The 14,580-nt window shown below is 41.3% G+C and overlaps 2 protein-coding genes and 1 non-coding gene across 4 annotated transcripts in view; all 3 read left to right on the top strand.

Moving 5' to 3' along the window:
- LOC102489691 (melanoma-associated antigen B2) overlaps positions 1-3,677 on the top strand; it is a 4,517-nt gene extending 840 nt beyond the window's left edge. Inside the window, exons 2-3 of the mRNA XM_006158480.1 lie at positions 247-331; positions 2,214-3,677. Of these exons, the coding sequence (XP_006158542.1) occupies positions 2,274-3,332 (1,059 nt within the window). The 5' untranslated portion in view covers positions 247-331; positions 2,214-2,273 and the 3' untranslated portion in view covers positions 3,333-3,677. The remainder of the gene's footprint in view (positions 1-246; positions 332-2,213) is intronic.
- The window catches only part of MAGEB3 (MAGE family member B3), a 19,962-nt gene that overhangs the window by 858 nt on the left and 4,524 nt on the right, over positions 1-14,580 (top strand). The window lies entirely within an intron of this gene.
- Positions 12,189-12,325, top strand: LOC114009678 (small nucleolar RNA SNORA46). Its single transcript, XR_003551057.1, has one exon. It is a non-coding gene; the product is annotated as a small nucleolar RNA SNORA46 (small nucleolar RNA).

The raw sequence follows: 14,580 nt of genomic DNA on the forward strand, positions 1-14,580 counted from the left end.
GCTTGTGCTCACCAGACAGAGAGAGACAGAGAGACAGAAAGCGAGAAATCACCCCCCCCCCAGGGGGATGGCCACGCTGCAATCCCTTCTCCATTCTCTGGGGATCTTGGGCATGCACGCACATGCACCCAGCCTGAGTTTCAAGCCACCAGGTCTGAGACGCAAACCGCGGTCGACTACATGGGAGTCCAGTGACATAGCCATTGCACTAACTGCTGGTCCCCCCACCCTCACTTTCATTTTGAGAGCCAGAACTTCTGTCGGAGGAGGAGCAGTGCGTCGATTGATGTCTGTTGTCGGAGGGTAAATTCCCAGGACCAGTTGAATCAAGGTGAGGACCATGAATATGTACTAAAGGGTCCACCCCTACCTCTTGTAACAAAGTGAGGGACCCAAAATTTCATCCCTGTGGTTGGCTGGGAAGGCTATGGGCTGAATACTGCCAGGAAAGTTTCAGGGAAGGGAGGGCCTTGGTTTTAGAGTGTATCCTGGATGGTGACCTTGACTCTAACTGGAGTTAAGCTGAGTGTCCTGAGTGCCAATAAGTAGATCTCTCCCCGAAATAGAGAGCCATACTGAACAGCACCCTTGAAGAAGACTTTAGGAGGCCTCAAGCAGAATAGACAAATGTGGAGAGACCTGACTTCTTCTCCAGGGTTTTAAAGAGTTGAGGGCTACACCTGAGGCTCAACTCTGCTGTCAGCATAGGAGGCTCATGGCAGACCTAGCAATTTGAGATACTTCCTCATGTCTTCTGAGGTGGTCTCAGTGAGGTGATGGCCTTGGTTTTAAAGAAATAGACCCAGTCTGTAGCAGGAGTCTAGTTTGTGACACTGAATGACAAAGAGGGTACCCCTCCCAGAAAGAAGGGACTAACACAGAGTTATATCCCTGTTAGGCCTGGGTGACATGGGCATGTTGGTAGGATGAATGACACTCACTTCTTTCCTGGGTATCTCAAAGAAGTGAGGAACCAGGTAAAAGAGGGCAGCTCACATCAGCAGGGGAAGGATTTCTAGGTTGTGCCTGGTGTCGTGAGGAGAACTTTGAGGACTACAGAGACTTTTCATCCCATACTAATGGGGGATACACAGAGTCCTCCCTGCTGGCATCCTTGGGAGACCTAAGACGTAAATATCAGGCATAGGTGTCCCTCCATTCCCATTCAGGATTGAGAGACAAAGTAGGGTCTTGATCTAAGGGTGGTGGTCACACTTCAGCTGAGGGAGAAATCTTGGATCCTCTCATGGGTCAAATTTAGACAATGAGTTGGGACCCTGTGTGGGACTATCTATCACAATGCAGTAACCTTCCTGTCACAGCTTTCATTCTTGAGAAGACCATATTTGGTCAGATAAAGCCACTTTTACTTCCTCCTATTGTGTGTACGGTATGTTGGCTCTTACTATATGGACATAGGCTTCAGTACAAGAAAAAGAGTAATTCTGCTATGAGCCTAAGAGAAGAATCTGAGTGTGAACTCAAGAGGCCACCTAACCCTGAATAGAGGGGACTTCAAAACTCCTGAATCTATTGTAACTGTTAATTTGCAGCCATAGAAATCCCAGGGAAAGTCTATCAGGTTGAGTATTCCCCCAACTTTTTCGTGGCAGACCCGAGAGAAGTGAGATCCTTAGTCTGAATGTGCAGCCATGAGTCAGCAGCAAGGGGATAATGCCATTGTTTATGGAGAGCCAAGATAAGGACCCTGAATGAGGGCTGAGGATCTTATGAGAGGCCCAAGTTAGAAAGGACCCAGTGAACTCTCAGCACTGAGTGTCCCCTTTCAGAGCAGTGACCTGAAGCACATCTTCAATTTCTTCTCATGTGTCCTAGGGAGCTTTCAGCTGTCATCTTCAGGGTAGTAAAATGGAGTGGCCAAAGCTCTGTCAAGAGTTTTTGTAAAAGTTTGAAAGGTGAACTGAGAAGGGCCTAAACAGTGAAAGATATGGGTGATCTACACCCAACCCCTGCCAGGACCTGCTATCACCCCAGTAAGCCAAGACAAGACTGGCAAAATACAATCTAAGACTCACTCTAAGTGTTCAATGGCTCCTTTATGGAGTCTCAGCAGACAGGCCAACAAGGAGAACAGGAGCCCTATGGCTTCCTAGAATGGTAGCCTTGTTGAAATTTCAGAAGCAGGCTACTTTCAATAAAAGCTGTCTTCTCTCTGTGAAGGTACTCACATGATCTCCTTGTCCCTCTTCCAGGTCCTGCATCACCTGCCATTCTGCTCATACTCCTGATTGTTGTCACTGTCTACAGCCGCCATGCCTCGAGGTCAGAAGAGTAAGCTCCGAGCACGGGAGAAACGCCGGCAGGCCCGAGAGGAGACCCAGGATCTTGAGAGTACTCAGGCCCCTGCAGCAGAGGAAAAAGAGTCCCTCTGCTGCTCCTCTTCTGTTCTGGGAGATGCTGCCCCACGCTCCCCTGCTGCTGGCTCTCCCCAGGAGCCTAAGAGTGCCCCACCTATCACCACTGCTGCTGCTGCAGGTGATTCCCACAAAAAATCTAATAAAGGTGCTAAGAGGCAAAGTAAGAAAAACATAAGATCCTCTGAGGCCCCATCTGCCATTGAGAATTTAGAAAAAGATCCTCTAAATAGGAAGGCAGTAATGCTGGTGCAGTTCCTGCTGTACAAGTATAAAATGCAAGAGCCCATTCGGAAAGGAGACATGCAGAAGGTTGTCAATAGAAGGTACAAGGAGGATTTCCCTGAGATTCTCAAAAGAGCCTCTGAGCGCATAGAGCTAATCTTTGGCCTTGAGTTAAAAGAAACTGACCCTAGAGGTCAGTCTTACGCCTTTGTTATAAAGCCAGACCTCACTGACGATGGGGATGTGAGCAGTGGCTTGGCCTTTCCCAGGAAAGGGCTTCTGATGCCTCTCCTGGGTGTGATATTCTTAAATGGTAACCAGGCCACCGAAGAGGAGATCTGGGAATTCCTGAATATTTTGGGGGTCTATGATGGTGAAAAGCACTTCATATTTGGGGAGCCCCGAAAGCTTATTACCGAAGATCTGGTGCAGGAGCAGTACCTGGAGTACTGTGAGGTACCCAATAGTCATCCCCCACGTTATCAGTTCCTGTGGGGTCCCAGAGCCCATGCTGAAACCAGCAAGATGAGAGTCCTGGAGTTTTTGGCCAAGGTCAATGATACTATCCCCCGTGCCTTTCCATCTTCTTATGAAGAGGCTTTGAGAGATGAGGAAGAGAGAGCCCAAGCCAGAGGTGCAGCCACACCTAGCACTACTATTATCAAGGCCAGGCCGAGTCCCAGGGCCAAGCCCAACCATTCAGCTACTACTGCCACATCTAGTGAAGACTGAGGCAGATTCTTTACCTTGTGATTGAAAAATTGAAAATTATGTTAACCTTTGTTCTTGTTAATGCTTGAAAACTTGTTGACTAATCTTTTTTGAAAAAAATGTTGAAACTGGTGCTCCTTTCAACAGAAGGTTTATTTAAATTCAGAATGTAAGTGTATGAATGACATGGGTCACATTTTTATTGACGTTTACCAGGTTCAGTAGTGAGAGTTTTGTTTTTGGAGATACAAATAGGAAATCCTTAAGCATTTTTATGATTCAGAACAAAATAGCACAACATTAGAGTAGGGATATCCTTGAAAAGATGAAAAACTCCACAGTAAAATAATTAGTATCAGAATTTAGAGGGGGAAAAAAGTAAAAGTTGTTCAGCTGTTGCTTTGATTGACTCCTTTTTGTCTTTCTTCTTGCAAGTTTAGTAAGATATATACCTGGATTTGTCTGTGATTCAAGAATGTGTGAAAAATTAAATTATAGAGAATTAGACCTTTTGTGCATGGTTCTTATTTACCCAGACATTCATTGAGCATCTGCCCTTTGAAAGTCTTTGTGCTTGTACTGGGATTGTTTAATCAAAGAAAACCCAGGACCAGCAAGTAGCATGGTGGTTAAAGCACTGGACTCCCACATGGAAAGCCACAGTTCAAGTCCCAGACCTGGAGACTTGCTTTCTCACTTTCTTTCTATCTCTCTCCCCCTCCATCTCTCTCTGGTCAGATTAAAAAGCAATAATAATAAATAAAAAATTAAAAAAAAGAAAACCCACCTCCTGCCCATGCAATTATATATTCTAGAAGCTATCATTATAAAGGGGTATACTTTCTAATTCATAAAAGAAATAAAAAGCATGGTAAAGAAGGCGTAAGGAAAAACATTACATAATTTGTATTGCTTAGCAACATTTGGGCTGCTTCCAAGTTTGTTTGTTCTTTGTTTTTGTTTTTTGTATTTTTCCTTTTTTGTTTCTTGTTTTTGTTGCTTTGTTTTCTTGGGGTTTTGTTTGTTTGTTTGTTTTTGGTATAAGAATGCTGCATATTTTCTGACATGTCCTGGATTTAAAAAAAAAAAATCCCAACTGGGTAGATGATAATGTCTCAGGTCAAAATCATGATAGTAAGTGCCTCTTCCTAATATATCAATACAAGATAAATAGCACAGATGCTTTGTATACATTACATATATTCCACCATCCCTTCAAGATGGGACATATTAATCCCATTTCAGAGTAGAAAGCCTGAGACTCAGAGTTTGATAATGTGTCAGGGGTCGAAGGTCTATTGAGTGGTAGGATTGGGACTAGACCCCTGGTCTTAATTACTCTACAGATCACAGTGTTCCACTTCCCCCAATCTGAGTTACATCCTAAATCTTTTATTTCAGTTTTCTTCTTTGTATTCCAAAGTGTGTCTCAGTTGATAAAGACTGTGCCCAACCTGCTGGATTGGAATACCAGCCTGAACAACAAAAATACTCAAGTAATTGAGAGATATCAATAAAGAAATGAAAGAACAATATTCATTGACAGTATGATTATATACATTTGCAATGTTAGATAACCTCAAGAGATCAGGGGCTTCCCAGAACATCTTCCCTGTATAAAGTAAATCAATTAAGACTGAAGTTACATGAGAACCTGGCTGATGAAAAGAAAGAATAGATTAACATGTTTTTCTTTTGATTTTTAATGACAGCCCTCCACCTAGCCTGAGTCCCCCCCCCCCCCCCCCCCCCTCCCATTTAAAACCCCGCCAATGCTATATCTTCCTGAATTCACATCACTTATAGGACAGGGACTCATTCTCTGCAAGAGGGAAGTGCTTTGGAGTTTATAGAGATGTGACATTTCACAGGAAGCATTTGATCCAAGAGACAAGGTCAAAATGAGGTCTGGGGAGACCAATATCCCACATAGGAGGACTGGAAAGACTAACATCACAGACTATGAGGATGTCACAGAGAAATCAGATCTACCTTCTTTTAGGCACAGATGATCCCAGACAAAGCCATTAAACTGAGCATCCACTCACATATTCTTTTTTTTCCACATTATTTATTATTTGTTTTTTTTTGTATATACTTTCAATCATATTGTTTGACTTACAATGAGACCATTTCGATATGTGCACATTTCTCCCCAGACCCGTTGATCAAAATATCTTAATAACTTGAAGATTCCTCAAAAATCTACAGATAGATCTGCCGTATGATCCAGGGATCCCACTCCTCAGTATATACCCAAAGGACAGAAGAATTCTTCATTGGAAAAGTGCTTGCACTCACATATTCTTTAGACTTCTGAGAGATGTAAGAGCCCTAAAGGCAGCATCCTCAGGTAATTAAAGAAAGGAGTTCTGGCACCTCATAGGAATAAAGGTGAAATAACTGAATGAGGATAATGCAAGGACCAAGCCAGAACAGTGAAGTCCCAAAGTCACATTCTGGTTGTTAGCCCTGGGAAGTCTGAAAATGTCCTGGATGCTTGTGGCTAACACTGACTACCTATTCTGATCCTAGCAAAGTAAGAACTTTTGTCTGAAGGTCATGTCCTCAGGTCATTAAAGTCCCAAGAAGAGTACAGAGTCAAGGTGAAGACTTTCCATGTGGATATGACCTAGTCCCTCTCCTGTTATTAGCCCTGAGAGGTCCCGGAAAAAATGGCAAACTTAGGTTTCCCTGACTTTTGGCATGGAGGATCTCAAAGAGGTGAGGGACTTGGTTTACAGGCTAGCCACCCAGTTCGCCAAAGAGGAATCTCAGGCCACAATAGGTATCAAGGTAAAATCCCATATGAAAAATGATGCAACCAACTACCCCAGAGGTTAACAGAGAACAGAGGTGTCCCTAAAAATCCCCTCTCTATGTACATTAGTATAGCCATATGGAAAACAGTATGGAGATTCTTCAGGGAACTAAAAATAGAACTGCCATACTAAGCATTAATTCCCCTAATAGTTATCTATCCAAAGGAAAGGAAATAAGTGGGTTGTGAAAATATCAGCACCCCAATTTTACTGTAGCACTATTCACGATAGCCAAGATATGGAAGCAACTTAAGCGTCCATCAATAGATGAATGAATAAAGAAAATGGAAAATGTGATATGTGTGTGTCTGTGTATATATACATATATAATAATACACATATACATATGTACATATATATTGCTATAATTTGGATATGTCTCCCCAAAATTCATGTATTCAACTATTTTAATAGGATTAAGAGAGTGAAAACTTAATCAGACTATGGTGTCTAAAGGTGGGGCCTTTGGTAAGAAATTAATGATTGGGTGGTTAGGGCAGTGTATCCATGATTGAGTTCTGGTGTGTATAAAGAAAGGCAATGAGGCAGGGAGAGGCTACATGGACACACATGCTCTGATCTATTTTAAGATTCTGCCCTCTGGCATATTGAATCCTCATCAGAAATTGGACTCTGGATCTACAAACTATGAGCTGAATAAACCTACATTTCTTTACAAAATTATCCAGCTTCAGTTATTTCTGTTAGTAATGCAACAATGGACAAAGACATATGTGTGATTGCATAATATTTTAAAAGAATGAAATCTAGTCATTTGAGGGTAAATAGGTAAGCCTGGAGGACATTACGTTAAGTGAAAGAAGCCAGCTCCAAAAAGAAAAATACCATGCTTACTCCCTCATATGTGGAAAGTAGGGGAAAAACTTACCTCATAGAAGTAGAGAGAAATAGAATGACTACTGGATGTTGGGAAGGACTAGACTTAGGGGAATAAAGGAATATTGATTAACTAAAAGAAAAGTGCAAATAGGAGGAACAATGGCTAGCCTCCATATTCTCCATATGGCTGTATTAATGTACATAGAGGTGGTGATTTTTAGGGACACCTAAAATGAGAGAATGAGGTTAACAACAACTAATTGTATGTAATGTTTCAAAAAGTTGAGATGTTACTAGTTACCCTGATTTGATCCTTACCCATAGTATTCATGCACTGTAAAATCACATTATAATAATGATCATGGTATTACAAAAATATTAATTAAAAAAGAGAGAAAGTCACAGTCAGCCCTGGGAGGCCATAGACAGCGATTTCAGGCTGAGTTTATCCTTCATTTGTTGGGTAAGTGGTGGTCCCAGAAAAATGAAATCCTTAGGCTGATCAGGGAGGCTCCATCTGCAGGGAGTGGAGATTTGTTCTCTAATAGGAGTCAACATGATGACACTGAATGACAATGAGGAGATTCCTCCCAGAAAGAAGAGGGTCACATAGAACCCTGTCCCTGTTTTCAGACCTGGGACACTGGAACTCACTGACATGATGAATCATACTCACTTCTTCCCAGTTAATCTTATGGGAGTGAAGAATCTTGACAAAGGGGAAGCCTCAGGTCAGTATGGAGAGGGTTTCCAAGTCATTTCAGAAGTCAAGGTGAGGACCCTGAAGATTGAGGGGACCATTCAACCCATAGCAATGTGGACAGTACAGATTCCTTCCACTACTATTAGCCTAGGAAGATTATGAGCACTTTTGTCCAAATGAGGTAAATTTCACTTTTTCCTTAGGGATATCAGGGGATTGGGAGTCTTTATAAGAGAGGCCTCAGTTAAGAAAAGAAGGATCTCCAGATTGTACTCTGAGACAGGGTTTGTTTTTGTAATAGTCTTCCTAAGAGATATGAGGTGATATCTCGGTGTGAAAGATAGGGAAAGGTGAGAAATCACGCCCCACCCCACCCCCAGTGGAAATGGCCATGACACAATCCCTTCTTTTCCATTCTCTCAGGATTTGGGGCATGCACACACCCACATTTGGTGTGTTTTTCAAGCCACTGGGTCTGGGACTCAAACTACAGAGTTGGCCATATATGATCCAGTCATCTTAACCATGGCTGACCATGTTTTGCTTCTTTAAGACAAGATCTTACCATGTTATCATCCTGTCTCAGCTACTCAGCTGGGACTACAGGCATGCACCACCATAAAAAAAAATTAACTATTTTTAAAACATATTTTAACTATTACAATCTTTGTATTCTTCCAAAGTTAGCTATGGCATCATTTAAAAAAAAAACATTTTTAAAAGTTTTATTTAATCACTATACATATTTACAGTACACAACATGGTTTTTCTGGCATAAATACAGTGCATATTATTCAAGGCAATGTATTGCTATATACATTATCATCAGCAGATAACTTTTCATTTTTGTGTCTGTTAAATGTTTTGTCTGTTTCCTTGATCCTTTCTCTCCTACCTCCATTATTCACCCCCTCCTATATTGTTTCTAGTATCTACAATTGCCCTCCCTGTCATTACACCTTCAATCTGTCAGTTTCTGCTATAGAGTGGAGATATGTGTGTGTGTGTGTGTGTGTGTGTGTGTATAGTGAAGACATACAACACTGAATACAGTTTTATTTTTTATGGACTGGCTTGCTTCTCTTAGCATTAAATCTTCTGCATTTATCCACTTTTTGTCAAACGTCAGTGTCTCATTTGTTTTTATGGCTGAATAATATTCCATAAAGTTCATGAGCCACGTTTTTTCAATCCACTCATCTGTTCTTGGACATTTGTGTTGATTCTGTGTCCTAGCAACTGAGTAATGTTGCAATAAATAAGAAGGTGCAAGTGTTTTTCCAACTGTGTTTTTCTATCTTTTGGGTAGATGCCTAAGAGTAGAATGACTGGATTGTGTGGTAATTCTACTTGTAGGTTTTTAGGAACTTCCATATTTTTCTTCACAGTGGCTGTACTAATTTACATTCCTACCGACAGTGTAGGAGGGTTCTCTTTTCACCACAGCCTCGCCAGCACTAACTATTCTTTCTTTCATTATTTATTTTTAATATTAGCCAGTCCGACTGGGGTTGAGTAGTATCATTGTGGTTATGATTTGCATTTCCCAAATGATAAGAGGTGTTGGGTATCTTTTTTCATATATTTTTTTGGTCATTCATATGTCTCCCTTGGAGAGTTGTCTATTCAACTCATTTGCCCATCCTTTAATTGGATTGATTTTTTAAAAAATGGGTAGGCTACTTGAGTTCCCTTTATATTCTGGTTATCGGTCCCTTGTCTAAGGCACAGCTTGCAAATATATTCTCTTACTCAAAGAGTTGTTTTCTCACTCTAATTATAGTTTCTTTTGCTATGAAGTTGTCTGCTTTTTAGACAGTGTTTATGTTGCCAAGGCCATCCTCAAGTTCACAATGCTTGTGTCTCAGTCTCCTGAGTATCTGGGATTATAGGTGCACACCACTGTACCCAGTTTTCTCTTTCTTCCTTTCTTTCCTTCTATTTCTTTTTGTTGTTGTTGTTGTTGTTTGGGTAGGTGGGGAGGGCATTGGCTGAGAATCTAACTAGTGCCTCCTGCGTGGCCTCAGCCTGTGGAATACAGTGTTTTGGCAGTAGGTACCACCACAACTGAGCCTCATTGTCATTTTGATTTGGATTTTCCTGATGGTTAGTGATGTTAAGTACTTTTTCCTATACCTGTTGGCCACTTTGATGTCTCCTTTGGAGAAAGAGCATAAAAATAGTGATTTTCTTGGAAGTGTGAATGAACACAGTAGAAAAATTGATCAAAAAAATAAAGAAAAAAGTAAAAGACTGTCAATTTTTGGTTTGCCTTTCTTCTTGAAAAATTAAAAGTTATATACCTGATTTGCTCAAATTAATCAAGAATGGAGGAGACATTATATTCTAACTTATTATGCTTCATACTCTTTTGTTTATTCTCCAATCATTATTAGCTTTAAAAAAATTTTTTGGTGATTTGTTATTTACATTTAACTAGTGTTAATCATGTTTGGAAGGCTTCACCTAGTAACGGAAATGCTTTAAAAAATAATCTAGCCCCGGGCCATTAAAATTTTGAGTCTAGGATCAGCTATCATATAAAAAAGATGATACTAATTAAGACCTAAAGAACAAGTAAAAAGAAGGAATGAAGAATCAACCATGGTGGTACAACAGTAACACAACACTTGCAATGCTGAGGTCATATGGGAAGGTCCCAGCTTCATGTCGTGAAGTTTCATTGTGTTTGTGTCCATGATCCTAACTGTTTGAGGCTGGGAGTGAGATCACAGCATGAAGACTCTGTTACAGGTTTTTGAGTGTGCGTGTGTGTGTGTCACTTGCTCCAGCTTGCCACTTCATGAAAGAAATAAATAAACTTAAAAAAAAAGGGGAACCAGCAGTTAGCGTAATGGCTATGTCGCTGGACTCCCATGTAGTCGACTGCAGTTAGCGTCCTGGACCCGGTGGCTTAAAACTCACGCCGGGTGCGTGTGTGTGCGTGCCCAAGATCCCGAGAGGAGAATGGAGGAGAAGGGATTGCGGCATGACCATCCCCCCTGGGGGGTGATTTCTCGCTTTCTGTCTCTATATCTCTGTCTGGTGAGTGCACATGCCCTATAGTGAAAATCTCTCCCCAAAAAAAAGGATGAGGAAGAGAGGTTTGAGATGAGAGCAATGAGTGTAATTCCCTGAGACTCGGTGGTGTGGAACTTTAGGAAACTGTGAGTCCCTCCATGGGAGGACATTTTCAGTGAGGCTGCATGGTGGGCTAGACAAGTGGAGGGACTGAGTAGGGGTCAGGTTCTTAGACAGTGTGTTTCAGAGTTGAGAGACTAAGCTACGAATGAGAATCTCTCCTTAACATTTACTTTGAGATTGTGAATAAACCATAGAGAATCTCTACCTGGGGCATAAATGGAAAGTTCCCTGTGCTCCTGTACCAGCACAGTCAAACACAGTGTACAAAGTAGGTGTTCTTTGCATATAATTACCAGGGAATTTTGAGAAATAAGGGTGATACCCTTGAGAGAGGTAGAATGCCCAGAAGCCACTATGCTGGCACTTTTTGTCCTGGCCTGGGGGATTTAGAGCCTGCTCCATTTGACTAGATTGTTTTGTACTGGCACCAACTGCTTGTAATTTGACAAGTTCTAGGTGGAGTTTAGATTTGGGGTGTTGGTTAAATGAATGAAAACAGGTGATTTACATGGAAGGGCATCTGAGATTAGAAATTAAATTGGTCATTGACAAAAATTGAATGAGCTAGGAAAAATGCTCCCACAAACACATTATGTATTATATTCTCTGATGAGAATCAATTGTATAATTTTCCATGCTAAGTAACATTTTGTTTGATTGCAATTTCTTTGTCTTGGGGATTGGTAATGTGTTTCAATTCACAGGATAGTACATGACAGGGCTGGAACTAGACCCCTGGCCTGAATTCTTTTAGAGACCGCCCTGTGTGTTTCACTCCTCTGCCCCTGAAGCAAATCTGTGTTCCTTAACTCACTTTTCTTCTCATCGCTTTCAAATGTATCTCAGTGGATTAAAAACAAGGACTCTGTGCCCAAAGGATTACAATATATAGCCAAAGCAACAAGGAATACCACAATAAATAAAACTTATGAATAAAGAAGAGAAAGAGATAATATTCAGTGACCATAGTATAAGCAAAGTCATATAAACTTAAAATCAGAGATCACAGAGTCATCCTGGACAGTTTCTTCCTGTTAGAAAATAAATCAGGTATAACAGAAATCAGCCAAGAGGTTAACTAACACTAGCTACTGAAATGAAGGGATCACTAAACCCACAAATGAAGGGACTTCAGAGAGCACTTACTTTGTTCTTAGCCCTGGGAGGCCTCAGGCAGAGCCAAAAGACTGAGATGTCTCTCATTTCTACCTGGAGGGTTTTAGGGACAAGAGGGCCTTGTCTAAGATGGCAACTTCAGTTGTTCAAAGTGAGAAGTCTTGGCCCTAACTGGAATCCAAATGAGGACTACAGGTGCTGACCAGGGAACTGCTCCTTAAAGAGGGGATCACAGAAAAACATCAACTTGGAAGTTTTATATTTAAGCCTGTGGATGGGAACTTTCCCCATTCTTGGTTATGCTGTAGTACAAAAGAATTCCTGACTCCTTTGGCTGCACGGCCAACTTGCACCATTCTGCTGTTGCTCTATGGAGTTGAGGAACATACATTCCAATTTTATTAGCTGATAGCAGTTATGACTCACATACATGAAATTACAAATTTTTAAGATCCTTTTTTTTAAAACAAAAATGTTAATATAGCTACAAATAAAGGGTATACCATATAGTAGGGGTGTGTGTGTGTGTGTGTGTGTGTATGTGTGTGTATGTGTGTGTGCATGCCAACACCCAAAACATTTCCTTTAACAGTTCTCTTTCTCTAAGAAAAGCAAGAACTGGAGAATCAGTTAATGGATTGTGTTCTCTAGAAATTGAAAGAGAGCAGCCAGTAGCTGGTGCCAGCCGGTAGCACGGTTATTAAGATAGCTGTATCCCACATGATTAACTATGTGGTTTGAGTCTTGGACCTGGTGGCTTGAAAAGTATCATGGATACCTGTGTGCATGCTCAAAATCCTCAGAGGAGAATGGAGGAGAAGGGATTGCGGCATGGCCACCCCCTCCATGGGGATGCTTTCTCACTTTCACTCTCACTTTCTCTCTCTCTTTCTGTCTCTACATTTCTCTCTCTCTCTGTCTCTTTCTGGTGAGCACACACACCCTATAGAAAAATTAATTACTGTCATGTGTTGCTGAATTATGGGGATACATTTAGAAAAATATTCATTAGGTAATTTTGTCATTGTGGCAACTGTCATAGAGTGCATTTTTACAAACCTATATAGTACAGCCTACTATGTACCTAGGTTATATGGTATAATCTCAATAGACCACTGTCATAATATGGTCTGTCACTGATGAAATATCATTACATGACACGTGTCTCTGTAGAAGCAATACTACTGTGTATTTAAGAAAGTTATTTTATTTGATGCTAAAGATAGTTAATGACCTGGATATGTAACATATGACTATTTTGGTCATATTCTTCTCCATATATCTGCTGTCTTGCAGTACTTTCAAACAGATATAATCTTTATTTTAATTGAATATAGTGTTTAAAAACACATTCCCAAGTGGATCTCTACTTCAAACCTAACTAAGGTTTTCAGAATTTTATTGAGAATTATTTAATTAATTGTATTTATTATTATCATTATTTATAGAATTTTGCTATGGGGAATGTACTCTCACCAGACTGAGAGAGAGAGAGAGAAAGTGAGAAAGCAACCTACCAGGTCTGGGACTTGAACTACAGTCAGCTATGTGGGAGTCCAGTGCCTTAATCACCATGCTGCCTGCTGGCCCCAGGTTTTCAGTTTTAAAACTTGTCTGTAAGAAGTGACTTTTATGCTTATCGAATTTTGCACAATGTGTTCATGTTAACTTATTTCTTAAAATTAAAACATTCTTCTTAAAGGTAGAAATGTTACTGTAGGGTAATGACCACAGCAAATTGCTATCAATATGATATATTGAATAGATCCTGCTTTGGGCATATTCTGAGAGATGAAAGCTTGTTTTTAGAATAGGATAATGGAATCCTCCAACATTTAGTTGACAATTTATTTTCATGAGTTTATTATAGATCTTTCTAAAAAAAAAAAAAAAAAGTGCTAACCCTATTTTCAGACTTATGAAGCTTCATAAAATGCCTATCATTTGCAGTATGCCTAAAATTCTCCCATAGGAACTGAAGGAGGCGAGGGCCTTTATCTTAAGAGTGTGGCCCCAGTTCTGCACAGGGAAGAGTCCTGGCTTTTTTTTTTTTTTTTTAACAATCAACTATGTGTTATTACTTTTTTAAAAATACGCTCGCCAGACAGACAGAGAGAGGAAGAAAGGGAGAAATCACCCCCCAGGGGGGATGGCACACCACAATCCCTTCTCCTCCGTTGTCCTCTCAGGATCTTGGGCACGCATGCACACCCACCCAGTGTGAGTTTAAACCACTGGGTCCGGGACTCGAACCGCGGTTGACTACATGGGAGTCCAGCGACATAGCCATTATGCTAACTGGTGGTCCCAGAGTCCTAGCTTTAACCGGAGTCAAGATGAGGACCGCGAGGGCATAGGAGGGGCTTCTCCCCAAAAGCAGTGTCACCCGGAGCCCTGCCCCCGCCGAGGCTCAGGCAGGGGTAACCGGATGTGGTGCCCAGATTCTTCTCGTCCAGACCCAGGAGGTGAGGGCTTGTCTGGAGGCTCTCTGATACGGATCTATTGAGAGAGGAGTCCCGGGCTGCACTAGATATCAAGGGGAAGACCCTGAGTGAGGACCTAGGGACCGCGATTGCGCAGCCCCGTCCCTGCTGTCAGCCCCGGGAGACCCCACGCAGCCGAGACCGGATGTGGTCAACCCTTT

This window comes from Tupaia chinensis, unplaced genomic scaffold, assembly GCF_000334495.1.
Source record: "Tupaia chinensis unplaced genomic scaffold, TupChi_1.0 Scaffold000600_1, whole genome shotgun sequence".
Lineage (NCBI taxonomy): Eukaryota > Metazoa > Chordata > Mammalia > Scandentia > Tupaiidae > Tupaia > Tupaia belangeri.